This window comes from Gymnoscopelus braueri, assembly GCF_963280865.1.
Source record: "Gymnoscopelus braueri genome assembly, chromosome: 24".
NCBI lineage: Eukaryota > Metazoa > Chordata > Actinopteri > Myctophiformes > Myctophidae > Gymnoscopelus > Gymnoscopelus braueri.
In genome coordinates this window covers 26336553-26363935 of record NC_137626.1, presented here as the reverse complement: position 1 = coordinate 26363935, position 27383 = coordinate 26336553, and the positions used below count along the sequence as shown (strand labels likewise).

Genomic DNA, 27383 nt, shown 5'->3' with positions numbered 1-27383 from the left:
ATTTCAAGAGAGAAACTCGTGCAATGTGAAATGCTTAACGATCTGTTCACTCGCCGACCATTTCAAATATCGTACAGTGTGTAGAGGTCTTAAAGGTTCTATGACATAAATTTTCACTTTTTTTTATTTTTTATGCTTTTTGGGGGGTTTTATGACCTCAATTACACCCAAAAAATCTGAACTTTGAACATTCAGTGGATTTTCTGAGGTCTGGGGTTTTCTGAATAATTAGGCTGAAAAGTAATCTGAGCTTGGCCCTTTGGCAGTGAGGTCACAGCCGATTAATCCCGCCCACTTTCCTCCTCGCCCCTCCCCTACCCTATCCTTTCCTTTGGGGGGGGGGGGGCGGAGCAGAGGCGATGATTGACAGGCAAAATCCCTCACCAGCGACACCGCAGGCAAAGATTTCTTTTTTCAATGCAGTTGAAAAGGCTTTAGAAATGTGAGAGAAAAACACCTGCCATGGATCAAAGCAGTTGAATTTTTTGTTAGAACTTTCTATACACGTTTGAAGGACCATGACAAAGACTTTTAATGTGTGGTAAAACTGAACGTCATGAAACCTTTAAGTTGGATGAGTAACAGTGACACCTGGCATGACAATAATGTCTTAAATGTCTTTCCTTCACAGTCACAGATGAGCTGGAGCATACAGTGGACAATGTTTCCCCTACCAAGATGATGCACATTCTTACAGCAGTGATAAGCATCACTGTCATCATCATTGGAATTGCAGTTACCTTGGTTATGCAAAAAAAAAACATCCATCTGTGAGTTTTATATTTCAGCAAGAACGCTGGATAGTGAATCATGAATTATAAATATATTTAGAAATATATTCTATAGTAGGAATAACGCTTTTTTTCTGTTTTGCAGCTTTGCTATTACTACTACTACTACTAAGCTAATTTACAAAAGGCCAAATTGGAAAACAACGATTATGTGATGTTCTTCATTAATCAGCTTTAAAAAAAGAAGATAACTAAATGCTATTATGATGCTGACTAGTACTTTCATACCGTAGCAGTATCACACTAACTCTGTGTTCTTTTCTATGGAATAGAAGTACAAACCCAGATGTCTCTGTCTCATCTATCACAGCAGCAACTCTTCATTATAAAGTGAACAGTGTATGAACTTTTTCCCCCTTCTTTTCAACAACATAAGCTAGTCTGTGACATCAGCTTTGTCATCCATATCTAATTAAGTTAACAATTTAAACATGCATTTTCATAGGACCAAGAGGACCAAGACACATACACTGCTCTCCAACACCCAGACAATGATCTCTACCAGACTGTCCAGTCAGGACCGTTCTCCCTGCCAATAGAACCATGATGATTTGCTGCTTCGAAGACCAGGAGATGTGTGAAAGAGATACCAATGTTTCTCGACTCTTGCGAAATGTGAATGGAAGTTGACTAAATAACGGGAAAGCATTCTCCTCTTTTTGTTTTGTGTGTAGACAGAAAGTCAATGGTTGTACAAGGAATGGGAGAGACCTACATGGTCTGAGACAGGTCTTCTTAACACAATATATAATTTGTTGTATGACTGTGTAGTGCACCAACAATAACAGATTTTCTGTGCACAATGCTGTTGTAAGAGCAAGTCTAGATTAGGCTTTAACAAGCTCTGTCCACAGCAGTACACTGGTCTTCTTTACTGCCAGTTAGCTCACAAGCTGGAGGCTATTGGGTACCGCATAGCTTCTCTGTTGCACGTGTCAACTCGTAGGGCAGGTACTTCCAAGATGTTATTGAAAATTGAGAAGATGAGCCTGTGATGTAGTAGTGTATAATTCTGTACGTGCCACACACACCCTCTTTAATGAGCTTTTACGTTACTCATCTTTACTGTGTGTGAGAATGATGACCAAAAATAATATTTTTTGCCTAATGTTCCCCACAGAATATGGATGCTGGGGATCAAGTGGTTAAAGATGCACTTCTAGCTGCTTGGGTCTTGAAACTGAAGACACTTTGCTGTCACATTCTGTTGTAGTTTTGAGATCTGGCCACAGGTGGCATGTTCTGCTTTGGGATTAATATTTCAACTGATGTTTTGCTACTTGATGGCTACATTTAGAAGACATCTAAAAAACAAACTATTTTCAGATCTGTGGTGGCCAAGTACGTTAATTTGGAGGGTCCTTTGTTTGAGATTGAACCACTAAACAACATGAGTTAACAAGCAAATAAGCAACTGTTAGAATCAAGCCCAAATAAGCAACTACACTTTACAATTAAAGCCCCAAAAAACGCAACCCGTAATATTTACAAGCAACTTTACAGAAAAACAAGCCCACAGTCGCTTACAATAAGCAGAAATGGCACTGGATTCCCGGAAATGGGAATTTGGGACTGCACTCCTGCACTCACTGCTGCAGGCCAGGGCAGGCAGTGTGAGGGAAATTCTGGGGAAATCCTCCCACCCTGAATCATTCATAAGAAAGTATGTAGCTTTTGGGGCGGGGCGTGTCTTTGAACATATAGGCGAGCTCGGAGTTCCTTCATTCACATTCAACAGTACCAACAGTGGCAGGGAATAACCAAGAACAATCTCTCCATCATAATGATCAGCATCGTGAAATCAGCCGGCATAGGCTTTCTCATCTGCCTGCTTGCTCTTCATCATGTAGAAGGTAATGTGGCTTAATAGCCTACTGAAATAATTATAGATAATATTTTCTAATCAAGTCGCTTGAATACCAGCCATGTGGTTAGATTGAATTGAATACAATGAATTTAGCCATTTTGTCTTTTTTTTTATTATAGAAAAACAAAATCAGGTTTTATGTAATCATGGTTTGGACCATGCTTCATTCATGCTTGTATACAGCCAGTATGAAGTGAAAATACTTGTGCCATGTTATATTGATGCCAGTATAATACTGTACAGTGAATAGACGTATGGGTTATGTTATGTAATAAACTTCACTGATGTGATCTAAGTTAATAGGTTAATTATATCCACAGTGATAAAGCAGATGTGAAAATAGAAAACACAGTTGGAGACTTAGAAAACACCTAACCATAAAATAAATCACTATTTTCTTTAACTATTTTGTATACACCATACTATCTTTTTAAAATCCATCATAGAATATATTTTGTTCTATGTGTAGTGAGTCATTGTGGCCTGTGTCACTCTCAAAGCTTTATTTGTTAAGCCACCACAATGACTGATTTTACAGTATATATAACAAACAGATACATTTTTAAAGTTCACATTTGCTAACAATATTGTACTTGAAGTAAAGCTTTTCCAACTTGTTAAGTAATGTCATTTGAATTTTAAACTCACTAAAATATATTTTCTAATGCAGTGTCTCTTGTGAAAACCATTGGTGAAGAACCAGATGTCACTTCAATATGTGACAATCAAACAATTGATGTCATCATGATGATAAGATGTATTGTCAAAACAGCACGGACTGGAGGAAAAGAATGTCTACTGCTGTATAAATTTGATGATGTTGCTGTAAGTTCTTGTGACTTCAGGATCACCCTAAAACAGAATGACACAATGTTTTTGCAACTCAACAAATTAACACCAGCAGATAATGGAAGCTATAACTGCGAGTGTACATTCAATGGAGGAACACATTTTGTCGAACTCAACGTTACTGTGAACAGTAAGTCCTTTTTTTCTTCTTTTTTTTGTATTTCCCAGACTACAGTGGGAGGTGATTTATGTTGTACATTCATTAACTTTTTTCTTTACATTGTAAGATAATGTCACTGATTTAATGTTTACCCCAGAGCTCAAGCATCAAATACGAGTGAAAAGTTTGGATCATTCCAAGGGTCTTGGTTTGTCCAAGAATGATGACCCGGTTTATAGGTCTTCATAAATATTGGTGTGATATTTTAACAGTACCCACGGTGCATTATAGACTGCAGCTACAAGGCCAACATAACCATAGCAGCCGTGATTACAGCTCACCTGAGCAAACTCCAATATGTGCCAATCAAACAATCAAAGTTGGATAAGTAACAGTGACACTTTGTCATGACATTCATTGGCTTAAATGTCTTTCCTTCACAGTCACAGATGTGCTGGAGCATACAATGGACAATGTTTCCCCTACCAAGATGATGCACATTCTTACAGCAGTGATAATCATCACTGTCATCATCATTGGAATTGCAGTTACCTTGGCTATCATGCAAAGAAAAAACATCCATCGTGAGTTTTATATTTAAAAAAGAACGCTGGATAGTGAATCATGAATTATACAGTAAATATATTCTATAGTAGGAATAATGGCACTACAGTACAATAGCATTGCCGCTTTTATTTCTGTTTTGCAGCTTTACTATTACTACTGCTAAGCTAATTTACAAAAGGCCATATTGGAAAACAACGATTATGTGATGTTCTTCATTAATTAGCTTTAAAAAAAGAAGATAACTAAATGCTATTATGATGCTGACTAGTACTTTCATACTGTAGCAGTATCACACTAACTCTGTGTTCTTTTCAATTAAATAGAAGTACAAACCCAGATGTCTCTGTCTCATCCATCACAGCAGCAACTCTTCATTATAAAGTGAACAGTGTATGAACTTTTTTCCCCTACTTTTCAACAACATAAGCTAGTCTGTGCCATCAGCCTTGTCATCCACATCCAATTAAGTAAACAATTTAAACATGCATTTTCATATAGGACCAAGAGGACCAAGACACATACACTGCCCTCCAGCACCCAGACAATGATCTCTACCAGACAGTCCAGTCAGGACTCTCCCTGCCAATAGAGCCATGATGATTGGCTGTGTGAAAGAGAGACCAATGTTTATCGACTCAGTGGAAAGTAACACAGTAGGCCTATATGAAAATCTCAGGATATTGTAAAGGATGCATATTTTATATGCATATATAGGAATATAACAAAATATGAATGCAAGATGAATACATAATGGGAAAGCATTCTACTCTCTTTGTTTTGTGTGTAGACAGAGGGTCAATAGGCTCTGGTTGTACAAGGTATGGGAGAGAAGATTTCTGGTTTGATTCATTCCCACACCAGCAGGCATAGCCTATGTGGTCTGAGAGGTCTTATAACAAATATATACTTTGTTGTATGACTGTGTCGAGTGCCAACAATAACAGATTTACTCTGCACAATGCTGTTGTAAAATAAGTATAAAATAGGCTTTAACAAGCTCTGTCCACAGCAGAACACTGGTCTTTTTTACGGCACGTCAGCTCACAACCCAAGCTGGAGGCTATTGGTTACCGCATCACTTCTCTGTTATATGTGTCAACTCACAGGTAGGGTAGGTTCTTCCCAGATGTGATTGAAAATTGTGAAGATGAGCCTGTGATGTACGGGTAGTGTAAAATTCTGTACGTGCCACACACACACACGTCCCCCCTCTTTACTGAGTTTTTACGTTACTCTCATCTTTACTGTGTGTGAGAATGACGACCAAAAAAATAATCCTAATGTTCCCCTCAAAATATGGATGCTGGGGTTCAAGTGGTTAAAGATGCACTTCTAGCTGCTTGGGTCTTGAAACTGAAGACACTTTGCTGTCACATTATGTTGTAGTTTTGAGATCTGGCCACAAGGTGGCATCTTCTACTTTGTGATGAATATTTCAACTGATGTTTTGCTACTTGACAGCTACATTAGAAGGGTTATCCCAATTGAATAGCACAGTGAAAAGCATTAACTGATATTTTCCATGCATTTTCTCCTCAATACATTCATTTGGAGCTAGTGGTACCATCCTTCATCTTCATCTTAGTATTGGAATGTTGTTAGTTATGAATGTTGATAGATTTAATTTGGAACACAGGAAGTGTAACCTGCAGTCTGTTATGCACAATACGAATCTGAATCAGTTAACGTTTATACTGTAAAATAAATGAATTGCTAAAACAAAGTGTTTTTGTCTCCTTTTAAGAATAAAGAATGTGTGGATGTGTGGTTCATTATAGCTCCAAGGACATATGTCACACAGTCAGTGTAATGTGTCTATCAAGAGCCAAGTGTTGTATCGTACAATAGCGTTCTTGTAAAAGATAATAAACCATCGTAACACCTTCTTTTTTTTCTTTGATCTTTTTGGGGCTTTTCTGCCTTTATTGGATATAGTACAGTGAAGGACAGGAAACAGGGAGAGATAAATGGGGAGTGACACGCAGCAAAGGTCGTAGGGTTCGGGAATCGAACCAGCGACTCTTGTCAGGCTGCATTAGAGCCTATATGTGGTATGTACCTTAACCGCCAGGCCATCGGCGACCCCATAACAATTTTTTCCATCATAGTTAACACATAACTCCCCTTCACCATCCTGTTTCCTGTATCATTACACCGTCTGTCAAAATGAAGCAAACAAAACAGGTTCTAATAACAGTGTGGCTTCTCTGTGCAATCTGTATGGATATTACAACAAAAGAACAACTACTATGCCTAGAAATTGATATTTATAAGCAAGGTTTTACCATGATAACTGGACTCTAGATCACAAAATAGTATTGTGTGCTTCTTTTTAGTACTTAACAGAAATATACCAGAGTGTAATTTTATTTCATGATATAAAGAACATCAGGAGTGTGCTGAAGGCTTAAGCTTAAGTAACAGCTAGCCCCTGACTCTACGCAGGTTAGTCACAGGTTAGTCACACATGAACCAGTTGCAGCTCAGGAGGCAGATGCATGTGTCTGTCACCCCTTGTTTTGAGTCTGCTGTCACTCCTCAGATCGAGGACAGTCCGGTGGGAGGTTCTGGCTGTGTAAACATAGGCCAACAGACTAGTGAGCCCCTGACTAATAATGGTCCTGACTGTGTCCTGAAAAAAGTCTGGGAGTCAGTTCTTGTTCACTATTTGTGTTTTGACTTTAGATTAGATTAGATTAGATGTCTTTATTATCCACAAATGTGTGCCTTGTGCAAGATATGTTGGGTCTATTGTTCAGTCTGAGTTAATTTTACAAGTTTGTTCTTGTTGGTGGCCGTGTTACGTTCCACGTTGTTTTGTTTTTTGTGTCCTCCCTAACTGTCTCTCTCTCCCTCTCTCTATCCTTCTCTGCAGGCACTTCAAGTCACCATCACCTCATTATCTGCTGTCAATCAACCATTACCAGGTCGTCCCCTTCCCATTTCTTGGTCCTGCCTCTGACTCCACCTCCATCAATTTCAACCTCAGCTCATCACTTACTCATTCATTCAACCTGTCAGTTTGTAGCCTTGTCTTTTGTAGCCATATGTCTGTAAGCTTGTGCTTTGATTATCAAGCACCTTTGAATCTTTAGTATTTGTTATCCTACTTTGTAAAGTGTTTATTTATGCCCTGCCCTGGGACAGGTAAGACAGAGGCCTCTATAAGGTGGTTGCCACTTTTGTATTTCTGAACCTTGCTTAGAGTAATTAGGTAGGCAGGCTTTTGGTTTCATATCTAGTCAGTCTGTGTTTGTTTTCCCTCGCTGCTTTGTTTGTTATTTTGGCAACATCCATGTCCTGAGCTGGTTGTGGCTTCTTTTTTTTTTATGCCCTGTGCATTTTGTCAATGTCTGGTGCATATTGTAAATATTGATCCATAGATCACTAAGCAGAACATTTTTGCCCTTTAGAACCTTGTGTGTGGTGTCCAAATGTATTTGCACCTCATGTTCAACAGCCCGGTAAATGTATTTAACCTTTACATTTTTATGTTACAAACTCTCCCCTAGACCTAAGGGTTTCGTAGCAACCACTTAAGCAAATAGTGAAAATAGCCGATCTACAAGCTCACAATGTATTTTTTTTTAAAGCGAATACTCCCTTTTAACTCAATTAGCAACAAATTTGATGAGCAACTTGAATTTGTATTTGAGTAGGCTAATTCGACTAGGAGTAGGCTACTCAGATTCTGCAGGTTTCCTTGGTTGTAATTTTTCCTTGATTTGGTATCAAACTCACCAGAACACAGGAAATTGCATCTACTCTGTTAAAATGCTTCGGGGGGAGAAACCCGCTTGGGGAGTCCCCCCCCGTCCTCGTCCCCGTCCCCCCCTCCTTGATTGTCACAGTGGGAGTTTGGCAGGCCTAAGTGACAGGGGTGGACACACAGTGCACCACTGCCCAAAAATGAATAGAATAACGGTTCACAGTGGGCACTTTTTTTTAAAGATTTATTTATTGACAGTGTACAAAGTAGCCTACATACATGCATTTTTCTTAAATTAGTCAGTTAATTTTTACCTGGAATCGTGGAAAAATCTGCACGTGTTTCATTTTCCTTTGGTAAGAATTCTGAAACCAAGAAACCCGTCTCCTGCTGTGATAGGATTGATTCCAGGGATCTGCCGAGGTTAGCCCTCGATGCCCAGCATGGTAGAATGCATTGGTGGTAGATCACGTGATTTCTCATGAAGCAGGCAGCAGCGTAGTTTCTGTTCTACCGTGTGTTGAAAAAGGGGACTCCCTATTATGCCTATCCCAAACTGGTGATGCGAGGTTGGTCGAAACACCGGGAAAAGAGAGTCCGCGATTGAAAAAGCCTGGTGGTGACGCGGAGGTTATTCATTCACATTTTAAATAAATCCATCGGTGTCAATGTCATGGACTACAGGCACGCAGTATTGTTTTCATGATTTCACTCTTTCTTTGTTTTCTTCAATTTGTGGCCAAGTAGGCTACATGAAAATCTTTGAGAACCACTGGTTTAAACAACATGAGTTAACAAGCCCAAATTAGCAACTGTTAGAAACGAGCCCAAATAAGCAACTACACTTTAGAAACAAGCCCAAAAAAACGCAACCCGTAATATTTACAAGCAACTTTACAGAAAACAAGCCCACAGTCTTTTATAATAAGGGACCAGTCGAAATTTACATAAGGGGGGGCATGGAGGAAATGTATGTGCCCTGATCTAAAATGCCATGACCCTCCCTTTGACAAAAAAAAAAAATCAATGACCCTCCCCAAGTGATTACAAAAAAAAGAGTAACCCTCCCCGCCTAGAAGTGTCACGATATATTGTGTCACGATATAGCCTATCGTGGTATTAAAATGTGATGATAGGTATTGTCATGATGTCATACTGTATCGTAATATTTTTTTAATTGATTTTTTAATACAAAAAAAACACTTTCTTTTTTTTTGCCGGTGAAAGTTAGGAGTTTTTATTGTATGATATGAAATGTAAAGCTTATCATAATCATAGTAATTATTAATCATGTCCTCCATCATATTCAAGGTATTTTGGAGAGAAATGAAACAGACTCCAGTCAGTCACTTTCAGTTTAAAGCACTGCAGAGGGGAGGTGTTGTGTGTCAGCTGATGCTCGTTGACGCTCGTTAATGTGACATGCATCTGCACTCTCAAATAGGCCTACATCTAATCTAAGATTGTATTATACTGTATCTGGTATTATAGATGTTTTATAGCTGTTGGAAATAACTAGGCTGCACTTGGTTGGTAAAGTCCAGATGACAAAAATATGAGGTTTGTGGAATTTTTAGTTATGCAGTCTTATATTATATTATATTTGTTATATTAGTGTCTATCTGTCCTCTGAAACAATGGGTTTATAGTTAGTGAGAACTTCACTTCTCCATTAAGCTTGCACAAATGTATTTATTTGTGTGTACAAAGCACTTTGTAATTGTTTCTAACTTGCTTTATAACGTTATTTATAAGATGATGGCCAATGTTGATGATACATGAGAGAAGAACATTAATAATATATCATATCGATATCATGCCCAACATCATGTATCGTATTGTGAAATTCTTGACAGCCCTAACCCTCCCCATCAAATACAACATGACATTTAAAACTGATATGTCCAATGTTTTGCTTTCCACATTGATTAGAACATTGCTGTAGTGTAGTCAGTCTTGCTAAATGCACAGTGTATATCTGCAGTAGTGGTAGCAGAATGGATAGTGTTCTCATCTTACATGTGGGAAACCCATTGAATCCTGGTCAGATTGAAGAAAGTTGAATATTTGGTAACCAGTAGTTTAAAACTTTTGTCACTCTGCCCTTTTAATTATCAACTACAGTGACTACAACTACACTGTTGCCTACATAAAACAAATTAGGCTATCAATTATGGCCTGATGCTTCTGGTTTTACTTGTGGAGCTAGGCATCTATACACAACTGTCCATATAGATCCACATTAATCACATGCACAGAATTACTTCAAATGATTATGAATATCCAGTTATAGTAGGCCTATTTATAATGCATCTCTCCAATAACGCCTGTTGAAGTTTTGCTTAATTGTTCAACCACCATCGTTAAGACGCTGAATAGATTTGACTGGGTCGTTCACACTCGCTGTGCGTTGATGGCTTGTTAACGACCGTCATTGATTCTAAATAGACAAGGTGTTACTTGATTTGAATTCTTTGTATCCTTTGAAATGGAGAGGGGTCATTGACCACTGTTCTGCTGTACTAAAAAGGTATATAAAAAACGGACTATTTTATCAATTCAAAATTGCATGACCCTCCCTTGGATTCAAAGTAAAATTAGCTGACCCTCCCTTGGACCAAAATTAGAAAGGCATGACCCTCCCCTATTTTCCTCCATACCCCCCCTTATGTAAATTTCGACTGGTCCCTAAGCACGGCACTGGATTCCCGGAAATGGGAATTTGAGACTGCACCGATACTATTATAACTTTATGGACTGTGCCTGCTCTCACTGCTGCAGGGCAGGGCAGACAGAGTGGGGAATTTCTGTGGAAGAAAGGCTCGAACCCTGGATCATTCTTAAGAAAGTATGTCGCTTTAGGGGCGGGGCGTGTCTTTGAACATATAGGCGAGCTCCTTCATTCACAACAGTACCAACACTGTCTGGAAATAACTAAGAATCTCTCCATGATCAGCATCGTGAAATCAGCCGGCATAGGCTTTCTCATCTGCCTGCTTGCTCTTCATCATGTAGAAGGTAATGTGGCTTAATAGCCTACAGAAATAATTATAAATACTAATCAAGTCGCTTGAATAATACCAGCCACGTGGTTGTATACAGCCAGTATGAAGTGAATAGACTTGTGCCATGTTATAGACATGTGCCATGTTATATTGATGCCAGTATAATACTGTACAGTGAATAGACATGTGCCATGTTATATTGATGCCAGTATAATACTGTACAGTGAATAGACATGTGCCATGTTATATTGATGCCAGTATAATACAGTGAGTAGACTTGGACCATGTTATATTGATGCCTGTTTACAGTGAGACATGTTGGACCATGATGATGCCTGTATACAATGGCTGACTTGCCAGTCTTCAGGTTTTCTTCAAAATATGTAGGACACTGATTTAATGAATGCAGAAATATTCTCGTAAATGTGTAGCAATTTGGCGTAGACACTATATGGCACATTAGGACTCCACTGGTGTACAGTACAGGTCATAGGCCAATGTGTTTCTGGTATTATTTTTGACCACTCATTTTGTATGTCCGTGACGTTTAGATGAAAATGTCCATAACAAGCCAGACATGGTGATGTGACCCCTGTTCTTCTCCTCAACCTATAGGTCTATCAGAGATGATCCAAACACAGGATCTTGTAACGGCCATGGTGGGAGAGGAGGCCTGTTTCACCTGCCAACTCACACAATCCAAGAACGTCCTTCAAGTTACATGGCAGAAAATGATACCTGGAGGAACGGAGGATGTTGCCACCTACAACAAACGTTTTGGCACCAAGATTAACCCTCCCTTTCATGATAAAGTGCAGTTTAAAGACACAGGACTGCAGAATAGTACCATAGTGGTCAGGAATGTAACCAAAGCAGACAATTGCTGTTACAGATGTTTATTTAATGCCTATCCTGAAGGAGCCATCTATAAGAAAACCTGCCTCACAGTTTATGGTAAGGTAGGGGGGGGTGTGTGTGTGTGTGTGTGTGTGTGTGTGTGTGTGTGTGTGTGTGTGTGTGTGTGTGTGTGTGTGTGTGTGTGTGTGTGTGTGTGTGTGTGTGTGTGTGTGTGTGTGTGTGTGTGTGTGTGTGTGTGAGTGATTGTAATTATGTCCTGAAAACAAAGGGGGTTAGGGGTTGGTGAGTGAATGTAGAAGACTTCTTTGGAATGTCCTCACAAGTATAATACAATTTGTCAAAAATTATCAAGAGGGGAAAAAACAATAGATTTAATTATTGTTTTTCAGAACAACCTGAGCCCATATTACACGTCACAAAGCCCAACAGCACAGAGCAGATGGTTGTGTCCTGTTCAGCTGTGTCCCATCCTGCTCCGACAGTAACTCTGGAGGTCCCCAGACATGTTGGATCTTCAAACTACACCACTGTTCTTGTAGCCAACACTAATGGTACCATCACAGTGACCAGTACTGTCACATTGGAAAGGTTCTGTAGTAACGGCACACAGGTTCACTGTATGGTGCGTCTCTCCTCCGGGATTGTCAAGGAGGCGTCAAGGGTCATTTATTCTGACAAACAAGGTGAGAGATTATTTCATTTCCTCTATTTCGTTTAAAGTTCACGGTTAAAAACATAGATTGAATGTTTGTGACCTTCATGTTTATGTTGATGGGTAGATTGTTGGATGGATGGATAGATAATGTTACTAATTACTCTATAATACGTTCTTTTCCCAGATGTGTTTGAGAAATCTGAAGTAGACCTGAGTGTTTGCAGTAAGTTCTTGTTCATCAATGTGCCTGTTTTAGTTTTGAGTGATTTCACTGTAAAACAACATGAACAATTTCATCTTTTCATCACAGTTGATGGTGAATCTGTGGTTATCTGTGCTGCTGCTGTCATTGGTGTTGGTGTAATCATCACAGGATTAGTCTTAAGACTTCAACACAAAGGAACAAGGTAACATTCTGTAATAAACGTCTTTGAGTTTCAGCTCTGCTGAACGTGAGATGTTTTCTGAACATAGATTGATGACTTTCCTGGTCTAAGCTTTTTCTTTCTCTTTCATTACTGGTGCTTTAGGTTGTACAATGATCCTGAAATGAAACAGATGACAATAACAATGTTGAAAGAGTAAGACAGTTTCTGCCATTTCTATCTGTCCATTGGGATATCATTAAATAAGACTAAACCTAGTTTCGGAACTATTTTAACTTGAATGTCTTTTCCCCCTTTTCTAGGACACAGGAGCCTTTAGTTCCACACGATGAGAAAAGTCCAGGGAACAAAACTGCTGATCATCTCGTGGAAATTGATAGTGGAAACTGTGACTCAAAACTCATGTGTGTGATGCCTGCATTGAAACAGCTACTCTACATATACACTACTAACGTGTCCAGTTTATCTGGAATCCAGAAACTGGAATCCAGATTAGATCCTGGATTATGCCCAAATATAGACATGCCTGATGTCACAAAAGTGACTTAATAGCTGACTGACTCCATATGACATCATGGGCCCTTAAGCATTTGCATGTCCTTTATGTGTTTATGTCATGAACTACCTCCATGCGCAAGTCGAGTTTATTGGTCGAGCCCGTTTTGCTCTTTCATGTAGTGGGCCCAAACTTGCTGTACCTCTGCCTCCAACCTACACAATATACTAACTATACACCATACAGTAGATACTGTGGTGTATTTTATATGCTCTATACCATTACTGGTATACTTATGTTCTATAAGCTATTTCTTTTTCTTTAAATTATAATTTTAGATGATAGTTTATGAAATCACCATAGACCTACTATTGCGGGGGGGGGGGGCATCAAAGTAAGTATACATTTCATTGTAGGCTACATATTTTTTTTTAAACATTATAATGTTTAGGCTGATGATAGGTTATTGGTTTACCTATGATCCTAGATTACTGAGGCACTACACTACTACCTTGTGTTTACCTTACTTACTGTGAATTGCTCTGGATTAAGCTAATCTGCTAAATGTCTAAATTGTAAATTGTAAAAGGCGATGGCCCTTGTTTTGTTTTTTTTACTTGTACAAATCTAAATTAAACATACATTTCCAGACCAACAGCAGTGCTACAACTCGTCACAAGAGGGCAGACATAACATTTTCTCCTCAGGTGTGAGTTAAAAATATTTAGGAGTATAGGATCAGAAGGATTTTCTGATCAAGCACTGCCAGAAGGGGAGCTCTGCCGGATGTACATACAGATATGGACACATTTGAAAACTAGATGAAGTTATACAGTAAAAGTCTTTGGTGTGCTTTGTCATATGGGTTCAGAGTTCCTATGTTATGAAATGTGATTGGCATAATCTGGGGAGTCAAAAATATCCATTGTGAGGTCATAGTTTTGTAACTCTGTTTTAATGGATATGGGTTTGTGCTAATGTGAAAGCGTTGACATTCATCAATAGTATTGTCAATTCCTTTTAACCCCTCCTTCTACCTCCAAGTCCCTCAGGTGAGTCAGGTCAGCTGACTTGGGGCTTCTCACAGCCCCCTAGACTGTGGAACAGCGTTCCCTTCAATATTAGACCTCCTTTTAATAATTTAAGGTTCAAGACGCACTTTTACTTGTTAGCATTTGAATTGTCCCAATCAGAATCCCCCTGATGTGGCTGATTTTATTGTTGTTTGTTTTTATTGTTGATTTGTTTGTTTGTGCCTTTGAACTGTGTGTCTTGTTTATGTCTGTAATTTTAGCGACCTCCTGGTCTGTACATTACTTTGGTCATTTGCAATACAGGAAGTTGTAAAATTCTGTCTGCAACAGTTAATTGGATCAGTTAAAGAATAGATCAGCAAATGAATTGCTGAAACTAAGATGAGTCTTTAACTACTGACTATTTCTTGCTTTTGCTTTTCTCTTTCTTCACTTATTATTACCTATGCTGCTACATTGTCTGAAGGAAGCAGAAAGAAAATAAGTTTTACTCTTACGAACCTGTGCATTGTAACAATAAAATACAACCTTGAACCTCTAAGACTAAAAGAGTGGTTGGGTTGGTGGGTGCATGCTGCAAAGTCACAGCTTCAATCCCTGCAACAATTGTGTGCATCAAAAGACAAGTGTTGTTTTGTCGAGTAGTGTCTTTGATTTGTACAATAGAATTATCAGACTTAATTCCATTTCGGTCCCAGAATGAATGAGCAGACATAAGTAAAGTATCTAACTGATAGCAGATGTGTTATTCTATTGTACCTAAACATAACTGTTCAGCATCAAAAACAGTCATATAATCAATGTACAAGAAATATATATATAAATAAATAAATATAACATAAGATTCAAAACACATACCAGCCATACAAACAGGGTCCAATCATCCAGACCAACCAGGGGCCCCTGGAAAAAGATACTGAATCACCTGTGAAATAAGCAGATAAGAGCAGCAACTCCATCTTCATCCACTTTTGATGGGTCTGTCTGTCCGTCCCAAACATCATATCTCCAAAACTTCTGGCTGGATTGCCTGTGCACCTTCACGATGAACCCTATGGATGGCCCTTTCTGCCTTCCTATTAGTGTTCTCTGACTCCTTCCTTTCATGTCTCTCCTGAGTCCTGAGGGATATCTGCTGTCGTTTTCATCAGGAATTGATTGATATCAATTTGTCTTTGAATAGAATTAGCAAGAACATTCAGGTTGTTGTTCATAACATCCTGTCTGTGGCCTGGTCTTTGAGAGTCATGTAGCCTAAATAGCTTCCTCCTGTTTTTGTGGTGGTTTGTTTCAAACACAGCAGAGTAAGGGGGGCTTGATTTATAATGACTTGGTCTCCTTTTTGGAGTCATTCAATAAAGAGGCTCCAATGAGAAAAAAGATAATAGGATTCTTAAACTGTACACCTCGCTCTAAACTAAACCTTTTCCCGTGCATGCCTCAGGCTTACACTTCCAGTTCACTATGTCATCTGATACCTGAAAGTACCACTGCCTGCCCTCACCCTCAGTGTACAATACCTAAAGCTGGATGCTAGTTGAGGTACAGGCCTACGGGTATTTCCATTCTGTGGATATGAACTGCACAAAAAAGAACCTAAAAACAGATGCAAGTAAAATGAAAAAAAAAAAAAAAACAACAGCAGAAAGTCTCCAATAGATAAAGAAGCGTAGACATGAGTACTGGTTTGTTGCTGAATTAATCAGGATTTGGTAAGTGTCTTGAAAGTGGTGAAGAAATGTCAAGTGATCCAGGTCCCACACAAATGTTTGCTTTAAAAAATATTTTTTTAACCTATGGCTTTCTATTATGTCTATTTATACTAAAGTGCTCTTCTTACTCATGGCTCTGTTTATGGGGTGAATGGACGGGAATTTAATTGAACTGTTGATTGTAAGAATTTATAAATACAATTACTGTGATATTATATTATTATTATATTATATATTTTACGTAGTTATTGTACTCCATCACTGTAAAAAAAAAAAGGAAAAATGAAGCCCAGTGCAATCAAAGTGTTAGAAATATATTGCACATAGTTGTGGTGACAGGCAGCGCAACACAACTAGCAGCTACATGTTTACAATTAGACCATTTCCTAGTGTCATGAAAAACCTGTTGAAGTAATTGACTTGGTCATCATGACTGGAGACTACTTTACAATTATGCTCATTCTTGTATTTCTCATTTTGATTGATGATATTATATATAATATGTCACACCACTGAAGGTACATTTATAAAGTCTTCCCAGCAAGTGCAGTGACATCATGTATCACTTTAATATCTCATCTGTCATATTTCAGTTTTACTATTATTATACTGTGTGCAAAAACATGATTAATTATGTACTTGCACAATAATGCCATCTACTGTTAAAAAAGAATAAGAGAATGTTTCTACATCTCAACAAATACACACCAGCAGATAATGGTATCTAATCTACTGTGTGTTCATTCAATGGAACAACATATATTGTCCAACTCAACGTTACTGTGAAGAGTAAGTATAGTTAATGTGATAATGTGGATTATTTCAGGTTTATCGGGTGAAAAGTTAAGATGATTCCAGGGTCTTGGATTGTCCATGAATAATAACCCGGTTTATACTGTAGGTCTTTAAATCATAAATATTGGTGCTTCATTATACATACATTATAAATGTATGTATTCTATATGTTCAGTTGTAATAATGGTACTACAGTACAATAGCATTGCAACTTTTCAATTTTGTAAGATCATTTGTAAGATCATTTACAAAAGGCCATATTAGAAAACAACTATTATCTTTCAAAGGGCTTTCCCCTTGCCATCATTGTTTAGCTTAAAAAATGAGGAAAAGAATAGAACTAATAGCTATTATGCTTGTTGCAGTTTAGTGTTTTCATAGCACAAGCACATTAACTCTGTACTTTGTTTTCTATGAAACAGAAAAATAAACCCAGATATCTCTGTCTCATTCATCACAGCAGCAACTCTTCACTCTCCAGTGAAGTTTTTTTCTATACTTTTCAACAGTCTAAGCTACTCTGTGCCATCATCTTTTCATCCAATTAATCAACTTTTTAAACATGCATTTTCATAGGACCAAGAGGACCAGTGATCTCTACCAGACTGTCACGTCAACACAGTCTGGTCACTCAGAACCCTGTGGTTCTCCCTGCCAATAGAACCATGATGGTTCCGCTGCTCCGAAGACCAGGAAATGTGTGCAAGAGAGACCAATGTTCATTAACTCAGTGGAACAATTAGCACAATATATGACATTTTCTGAAACCAGTAGCAGGATATTATTGTAAAAGATTAATACATATTTTTGTCAAGTTTGTCAAGGTAAATGATAGAGGAATATAACAAAATATGAAAGCAAGATGAATAAATAACAGGAAAGCATGTCACTCTTTTTTTGTGTAGACAGAAGGTCGAAGGTATGGGAGAGAAGATTTCTGTTGTGATTTGTTCATGTATGGTCTGAGACCGGTAGGCTGTGCTATGTTGTCCAAAAATGTCCAGAAATAACAGATTGTCGGTGCACAATGCTGTTGTAAGAGGAAGTATAAATTAGGCTTTAACTCTGTCCACAGCTTCTTCACTGTTTGACACCTCACAAGTTGTCACAACCCGCTGGAGGCTATATGGTTACAGCGTCACATCTCTGTTACACGAGTCAACTCACAGGTAGGGCAGGTACTTCCCAGGTGTGATAGAGAATTGAGATCATGTGTCTGTTACTTATGTACTGGTTAAGTTGTCTATTATAAGTCTATCACTGCCACATGACCCCTCTTTATGGAGTATTTTCTTTACTTTCAGCTTTAATGTGTATGAGTGTGACAAGTGGACTAACCACTCTCCTCTTTAAACAAGACAATATGGAGTCTATTACAATTGGCATGGCTTCCCTGCCCAATCTTTAGTTATAACTCCCTGTGTGAAGTTTGTGAGCTTTATAAATACTTCACCTTCAGTAAAAGTACAAAAATCATATCATGATCAGAGATCTCCATATATGGGCATAAAAGGGACAAGGACTGACAGATACAAAGATCTCCATACACAGTATGGGCACAAAAGGGACACAGACAGGTACAACGGGTACTCTGACAAAGCCCCCAACACTCAGACATATTGGTCGGATCGGCGGTGCAACATACAGTAGGTATCTCTAGATGTGAGGAACCTCTTGGCCTAAGGTAAACGTCCTGATGTTTGTATGTGTGTTTTACCAATTCTCACTGAAGAGGCCTCGATGTGACTCTCCTGGTTAAATGAAAGTTACATTATTTAAACAACAAATTATTATAATTAAACCACCTTTAAATAAAGGTAAATATAATAAATTAAATAAATAAACCTCTTTTTCCAAATGCTTGATCAGGGGATATATGTTGGGTCTATGTAAAGTGCCAAATTACAAGTGACAACTTGTAATTTGGCAATATAATACATTTGTATTGAAATGAAAAATCCCTAGAATGAGATTGTGTGAAAGCCTTTTTATTCATCTTTCAAGGAATAGGATCCAAACTCCAAATATGTTGATCATAAGCTTACAAACTGTGATCCCTGCCATACACACTTCACAGTAAAGCTACACAGGTGACATTGAGCAATTCTGACTAAATCGTTTGGGATATCCTGTGTTGTGAAAAAAGGATATACTTCATCATCATACTTACTGTAGTTACAGGTGGTTACCTTTGAATCAAGAGGAATAACATGTATTTCCCCTTAAATATATGCAGCAGCCTGTCAATATGATTAAAATGTGGGGCCCAGGCCTTTGGCTTGGCAAAATGAGATAAGACAAGATAACTAGTTATACAAATTTAACTAAAACTAAACCTTTTTAAAGAATAAATGCTATACTGGAACTAGCTAAATCACTCAAGAATTTAACAGAAACGAAACTGTAGTGACAAGAATCTCTGTGACACATCTCTTCCTATTCCTAACCAAATTTCACATGTACAGTTCACTGTACAGTAATGCATGTGTGTCATTTCATGATGAGAATAGGAGGCATCATACATGATGACACTCCAACACTGTATACAGTAGCCATGTTGTGATTTCCTAATTTGGTAATTACCACAAGGATAATAACATTACTGTAGAGACAGTTGCTGGGAATTCCCACTTCTTGGGAATTTGATTGCGTGACAATATTGTTGTTCATCTTGACCTCAAACAACCCATTATGGATGTTGGACGATAATGTAGGGCTAAAATGAAATAAGCAGCATCAGCTAAACAGGATTAACACAGTAAGCAATTCAATTCTGTCCCTTTATTAAAAGTAGCCTACACCCTGGAAATTACACCCCCATTAGAACTCTCTTTTTTTATATAATCAAGTCAGCGCTTTAAAAGATATGTGCTCAGCCCTTTTCATATAGGCTACTAGGCTATTGGTGACCTCAAGTAGGCTAACTCAATGGTTCTCTAAACAGTGGTTCTCAACCTGTGGGTCGGGACCCCCAGGGGGGTCCCCACATGATTTTTGTTTTTTTTTGGGGGGGGGGGGGTCCCCAGATGACAGTATAAGTGACAATTTAAGGACTTTAAATATCCTTTTAATGCCTAAAAATAAAGAAAGAAAAAAGACCATTACTGCATCAAAAGGAATCAACAAACTATACTATAAAAACTGGTCAAACATTGGTCGAATTGTCAATATAAGAGAGTAATAAATTGTGTGTTGCGACTGCGAGGCGTTGAGAGCTTGTAGATTGGGTATTTTCACAATATTTATATGTGGAACCGAGTCAAACTAAATGCAATGCCTCAACTCCTACAATGACAAGTGCTTGTCAGGGTGGGGGGGGGGGTACCCAGTTCAAAATCAGATCTGATTATTTTGGGGATCGCGCCTGAAAAGGTTGAGAGCCACTGCTCTAAAGTGGGATCAGATTCCAGGGACCCCCAGGGGTCCTTGGGTTCCAGCCAGGGAGTCCAAAGCAAAATGATTTAATACAGCATCAAAATCTGTTTAACCACTTTAACCCTATATAGGCCTACATCAGCTATTTCTTAAAAGATCTTGAAAAAAAGAAATTGGAATATTTTTATTTTATTATTTGGAAGTCCTGCAGCCCTTGACAAAGTGGACTAATTGATTGATACTTAGCTATAAACACTGCATCATCATAAACTCCCCCTTAATACCACAGAAGATCCCTACTTTCACTTTCAGCTGGGGGTATTTAAAGGTCTGCTGCCCTGCAGCTGAGAAACGTAAACCGAAAGCATTAGTGAATCGTGGATCTACTCCAGCACAATGTGGAAATCAGCTCTACTGTTTGTTTGTCTGCTGAGTGAAGGTAAGCTATCACATCACAGGCTACTAAGGTACTGCTCAATATCAGCTATTATAGGAAGCAGCTCAATTTGGAGGAGGCGTTGTTTCCTTTACCAATGATTGTTGTCTGCTGTGTTCGACAAGTATGCCATCTTTTGTTTTGTATGTAACAATGCTCTGCCTTACATGATGCACTTTGTAACTGGCTGTTTTCCCCTCTATCTGTGTGTGTGTGTGTGTGTGTGTGTGTGTGTGTGTGTGTGTGTGTGTGTGTGTGTGTGTGTGTGTGTGTGTGTGTGTGTGTGTGTGTGTGTGTGTGTGTGTGTGTGTGTGTGTGTGTGTCCACAATGGAAATAATCTCTCAAGCTTTTTGGCAACTTTTGGCAGTAATGCTAATAGTCATGTTATGTGCACTTTTTCAATAAAAATCTATCAATAAATCAATAAAGCTATATTACGAAAACATCATTATCGTTAATGTGTGCAGGATTGGAGTCAAATGAATATAGGCCTATTATAGCAGAAACTCAGAAACGAATCAACTAATTCACACAAAACCAAATGCATGCAGCCTTAACTGCCTGCAAGACATGTATGGGGCTATGGGACCTACAGGCCACAGGTCAGTGGTTCTCGAACTTTTTCATGTTAAGGACCCCCAAATTAATATGTATTTGGCCGCGGAACCCCATCTGAAAAAGTGCCAGTGGCCCCCCAAAATGTGAACGTTTGTTTTTGAAATAGCTGATCTAAATAGCCTTAAATAGATCAAATAGCCTATACATTGGCTATTTGTCGCGATGTACTGTATATAGGGTTAAAGTTGTTAAACTGATTCTTATGCTATATTAAATAATTTAGCTGGGGACCCGCTGGAACTTTGAGAACCACTGCTATAGGCTATGCCGTGATGTTAACTCTGCTTTCCTCTCATGTTTTTTTTCCCTCTCATAGTTGTCTCTGCTCAGCTCCACGCCAATGGAAACACCACAGGTGTATACGGCGGGAAAGCGTATTACCACTGCTCATTGGCTGACACTGCAGGTGTGCTCCAGGTGACGTGGCAGAGAATGTACAAGGACGAGTCGGTGGAAAACTTAGCAACTTACAGCAAACGGTTTGGCAGTCAGATAAATGAGCCTCACCAGAACAAAGTGGAGTTCACAAAAGCTTCGCTCAGCTCAACGTCCATCACTGTGATGAACTTAACATGGGACGATGAAGCCTGTTACATTTGCACGTTCAACGCATACCCCAGTGGTTCCCGCAGAAAGCAGACTTGCCTCACAGTGCAAGGTAAATCCCTACAGTTTAACAATGGCTGCTACACTAGATTAGCACATAACATACTTCAGCATCACAAGTTTACAAGTGAAAATAGTGGGTGAAACTATTTTTATGTTTTTTTTAAGTTACCCACAAATTGCAGTTACATTGGGAAAATGTTATAAAGGAAGAAATATCAAATATAAAAACAGACAATATAAAATATACGTAAAGATTTTACAAAAGAAAATAAAGGCTTAGTACCCCTCAGTCAGTACAAATAAAATACACAATGTAGCATAAGATGACTAGTGCATTCACAGTCATATACAGGAGTAGAGTGATAGTGTCAGTGTAATGGGAGAATAACATGGCATCAGTTTTCAGTGCCTGCTCAGCAGTGATGGCCTGGCAGGTGCTTTTACTCCTTACATCAGGGGTGTCAAATTATCTTGGGTGAGGGGGATAAATACAATGGAGGCAGCCATTTTTACACACCCACTGTGTGTAAACAGTTACATCATCTCACCATGTGTGCCAGTGCTGCACGAGGGAGAGAGAATCAAGGACCTGACATCTACGGTCAACTGAAAGAGAAAGTGAAGTCATTGCCTTATCTAAGAACTGGCATGACTCATGAAGCCAAATAGAAATATTTATTTGTGGTGTTGATGCATCTTTGATCCTCATAGAGGAGAATAGGGGGGGGGGGTTAGGGGGGTCCCCAACTGAAGTAGTTAATGTAGCATCGCAATTATTTTTAACCACTTTAACCATTATCTTATACTTTGGCTATTCAAAAATAGCAAATATAAGTTTATATAAAGTTCATAGCACAGCACAAAGTGACGCGCTATGAACTTGTAGATCTGCAATTTTTGCAAATCTTTGAATATATATATAATTTTAAAGCAAACATTTTAATCTCAAATCTTTGCTTCTGGGGGTCCCTGGAACTAAATATTTTTAGATGGGGGTCAGCGGCCAAATACATGTAATTTGGGGATCCTTGACATAAAAAAGTTTGAGCACCACTGATATAGCAAGAAAACTGTTATGATTTAGAAGGCAGACAGAGTACCGGGGCAGAGTGAAAAAAAGGATATATAAATGTGCAATGGGACAATCAATGAATCCTTGAGCAAGACACTGCACACCCATGGACTTATGGGCACTGCTCAGTGGCCCACTGCAGGGGGTTCACAGTGCCCAATACTATAATATTAATAGTTAGTAATAGTTAGGATGGGTTACATTTAGAAGACTATATCTGGGTTCTGGGACAAATGTATTAAATGTATTTGAACACACATTTTGGTTTGGTTGGCCAACATAAAATTATTCATGCAGTGAATGTAGAAAAACACAGTCAAGTAAGTTTTCAACTCTCCATTTAGATTCTGACTGGCAGAATAAGATCTTTTTATTAATACATTTTGTTTGACGTATAGGTATATCACACGTGAAAACTGATGTGCAGCAAAGATCCGGCGATGACCAAGTTGTTTTCACATGTTCTGCCACTGGGAGACCCGCACCGACCATTCAGTGGAACAGCACTGGGGGACAGAGTGACATTATGGTGCGAAATTATGACAACACATTCACCACCACCAGTAATCTCACTCTACTGTCACCATACTCAGAGGGACACGTGGACTGTGTGGTAAACAACGTGATGAGGCACAGGATTGAATGGTTGAATGGTGACAGGAGTACAGAAGATGATAGTGGTAAGTATTTTTCTTACTGTACAGTACACTGACCTCCTGCAAAAATCCTTCCTCAGATAGAAAGCAGCAGACTGTAGAGCTGTATTCATATATTTATATGAGAATATGTAGTTATTAGTGGTTATTGTAATAAGGGGATTTTCTTAGACAGGGGAATGTCTTTTCGAGGGCTGCATTACAGTAAAGTCATACAATTTTCTGAACATATTCGACTGCTGTAACTGAGTGAAATGAACAACATATGTCTCTATTTGGTCATCAAATTTACAATGGCCGCGTTTCCCAACGAGATTCGTAGAGATGCTGCGTTGAGATCCTGCGCAGGTTGTACGACGGGTCTAACGTGCGTCCACACAATCTGCGCAGTACCATAGCAGCCACGTAGATTTCAGCTCATGCGCTGCCTACGCAGCCTGCGTAAGAGCCTGGGACCCGGCGAAACCAACGCTCTACCCTCATTAGTAGCAGCTGGTTCTGCCCAACGTGCAATCGCTTCACACGTCCACGGCGTTACGTTTCTGCTAAAACTACATTTGGGAGACAGAATGGCGTATCCTACTCTCCTCCTACTTCTGCGAGAGGCGTAGCCCTGCAGTGCTGTCCTACGAAGCAGTTTGTTACTAGCGCCCTGGGGCGGTAGTAACACCGAACGTAGCGAAATAGATCCATGAAAAGACCGACCACACACACACACACACACACACACACACACACACACACACACACACACACACACACACACACACACACACATTTAATTATATATATATATATATATATATATATATATATATATATATATATATATATATATATATATATATATATATATATATATATATATGTATATATATATATGTATATGTATATACACACACTCACACACACACACACACACACACACACACACACACACAACGCGGGCAGCTGCGCTGCTTCTAGCCCTGATTCAGAGCGTTAGTGGGTACAGCCACACATCCGTAAAGCGTCCGTCAAGTTTCCGTACGGTCGCCGGAAGTCCCATCCACTCCCATGTTAAGTTTAAAACCGGAAGTACCGTTCCGTTTTTTTTTTAACATGGGAGTGGATGGGACCTCCGGCGTCCGTACGGCAACTTGACGGACGCTTTACGGACATGTGTGGCTGTAGTTCACTAACGCTCTGAACCAGGGCTTCGTCCTCTATATGCATGAACCCGAAGTTTACAAATTGTACTCTCACGGATGATCCGATCGTCTGATAAAAATATTAAGCATATGCCAAGTTAACTAAAGGTATATAAATGATGCTGAGCTAAACATGTTTACTTAATTTCGAAGTTTTATAGTTAAACGTTATGATGAAAGTCCCCAGTTCCTCTCACAAAGTGACAGCTGTTGCGCTCGCCATGTTTATCAATGGTTAAAACATCTTTTGAAACTAGCAGATCTACAAGCTCACAACGCTTCACAAGCTTGTAGATTTGCTATTTTCAAAAGATTTTAATACATATTAATTTTGGGAAATGGGACATTCTGCATTCCTTTTGGTATTTTAAGTATATTTAATTTACTTGCATAATGGGGACACTTTAGTGTTTTATTTAACTTGCAGATGTCAACTCACCACTGTAATTTCATTCATAAATATATTATTCAAAAGTTGTATTTGGAGTGGACTGCTTCAGGACATCTGACAGTTGGCTCTGGTATTTTTATGATCCATTTCACTTTCGCAAAGGGTGTTTAAACTGCAGTGTAGCGTATGACAGCCCTACGTAGTTTACGTCGGCCTTACGTAGACTTCGTCCAGGAGGTCTTTACGTCTATGCTGTCTCGCGATTGATACTAAAGATTGTTGCTTGTGTGTTCTTGTGTGTGAATATCTTCTGAACAGTCATATCCCAAATTGCATCGCATTATCCATATGGAGGTATTCTGTGAAAGAATATTGTGATATTTGATTGAGTCAGTATCTTACAGGCAGCCCTAGATTGTGCAGTAGACAGTGTTGTATGGTGTAATAATGTATAATCATAGCATTGGATAGCATAGCTCTGAGGTTCCCAAACATTTCCATGAACAAGGGCCCCCAAATAACTATACCCTCTTGCTGCGGCCCACCTATTGTGAAATGGTAAAAGAAAAGAAGAAATAAATACAAGAAAATAGTGAAAATAGCAGATCTACAAGCTCACAATACGTCGATGCAACGTGTTGTGAGTTGTAGATCTGCTACCGAAATTTCACAGGGCATTCCCTGTGACTTCCCTACAAGGAAATCAGCTGATGGCTTCATAACATAGAAGGGAAAAACACAATATTTACTTCTGGATGAACAACACTCACTTAGAAAATCCCCCACCCTTCTCACCAGGAAATGTTAATTGCATATTTACATAGTTATTTACATACAGTACACACACACACACAATCAATCATCAGTGTTTAAGAATAAGTTGGTTTAAAAAGTGGACTTGACAAAGACATAGTTTAAACAATGATTTAACCCTTAGCCAAAGTTGTATCATAATAACCTCAGAGCCGTATCAGCTCTGTGAGTGGATAATTGATTCAAAACCCAAATAAACGCTTAGTTAATGTAACCAACTGATAACTCAATACTAATAACATTTTTGCTGTCTAATTTTCCCAGGAGGTGAGACATCTCATCTGGTGATTGTATTGATCGTAGGCATCATATCAGTCATATTTGTCTTAAGTGCTGCTGTCCTCCTGATCAGGCGTAAACATGAGATATTGCATCATAACACAATATACTGTAAGTATACGATATGAGTTTTAGGAGTTTTGGACAGGAAAGTTGTTCACTCTCTGTTGTCCTACTGTCTCACTCTCTGTTGTCCTGTCTCACTCTCTGGTGTCCTTCTGTCTCACTCTCTGTTGTCCTTCTGTCTCACTCTGTTGTCTCACTCTGCTGTTCTAATGTCTCAATCTGTTATACTACTGTCTCTCTCTGTTGTCCTAATGTCTCACTCTCTGTTGCCCTACTGTCTCACTTTGCTGTCCTTCTGTCTCACTCTGCTGTTCTACTGTCTCACTCTGTTGTCCTACTGTCTCCCTCTCTTGTTGTCCCACTGTCTCAATCGGCTGTTCTAACGTCTCACTCTTTTGTCCTGTCTCAGTTTGTTGTCCTAATGTATGTGTCAGTAAAGTAAAAAGGGAAGTGTATTGACCACACTCTCCTTTTTATTTGTTTTAGTTGTTTGGGGATATTTGTCACTGTATATTTGCACAAACGTGAGATTTGTCCTCTGCATTGAACCCACCCTAACTATTTAGAATACTGCTAATGAATGCAGACCAGTAGGTAAATACAGTATTTGCTGAATCCTACTTGCTTGTTGTTTCTTACTAAGAGTTCTGCTTTGTCCAGCAGGTTGCAGGAATGCACCGTTGTCCAATACCACAGAGGAGCTGGATGTGTTTGAAGAGGGTGTGTAGCATCTGTCTGCAGATGCATGTGATTTATTTGCATTAATATTTTGTTTGTTGATGATATAAAGTAGCACAGCACTTTACAGACTTACAGGTATAATTGGCAAATATTGCTTAGAGGTTTTATTTTGTCCTGTGAATGTAACAGCACTTTATATCTTAGTAATAGAGCAAAGACTTGGGAGGACAATGACAATGAAATGTTTGGGTGCTTCATGTGATGGATAGATTTCCATAGTTATATATATATATATTAAGTGTAGTGGCTTAGCACCCAAAGCAAAATTCATCATAATAAACAGAGACTTTGACCTGTGCTGAAGAGTAGCGC

At 38.9% G+C, this 27383-nt stretch overlaps 3 protein-coding genes across 3 annotated transcripts; all 3 read left to right on the top strand.

Moving 5' to 3' along the window:
* The first annotated feature begins 2547 nt into the window (after window positions 1-2547).
* LOC308080408 (uncharacterized protein) lies at window positions 2548-4577 on the top strand. The gene is made up of 4 exons (XM_080422252.1): window positions 2548-2644; window positions 3329-3637; window positions 4051-4191; window positions 4498-4577. Exons 1-4 carry the CDS (start codon window positions 2575-2577, stop codon window positions 4557-4559), a joined length of 582 nt encoding a protein of 193 aa, XP_080278378.1. The 5' UTR covers window positions 2548-2574; the 3' UTR covers window positions 4560-4577.
* A 6254-nt stretch (window positions 4578-10831) lies between these two features.
* LOC308080194 (OX-2 membrane glycoprotein-like) lies at window positions 10832-13336 on the top strand (the record flags this gene model as incomplete). The annotated part of the gene is made up of 6 exons (XM_080421970.1): window positions 10832-10901; window positions 11504-11842; window positions 12136-12429; window positions 12586-12624; window positions 12712-12808; window positions 13090-13336. 6 exons carry the CDS (start codon window positions 10832-10834, stop codon window positions 13334-13336), a joined length of 1086 nt encoding a protein of 361 aa, XP_080278096.1.
* Window positions 13337-20545: 7209 nt separating this feature from the next.
* On the top strand, window positions 20546-27058 carry LOC308080193 (nectin-1-like; the record flags this gene model as incomplete). Its single annotated transcript, XM_080421969.1, has 5 exons — window positions 20546-20638; window positions 21571-21912; window positions 23334-23615; window positions 26250-26375; window positions 26994-27058. Exons 1-5 carry the CDS (start codon window positions 20596-20598, stop codon window positions 27056-27058), a joined length of 858 nt encoding a protein of 285 aa, XP_080278095.1. The 5' UTR covers window positions 20546-20595.
* Between the last annotated feature and the right edge of the window lie 325 nt (window positions 27059-27383).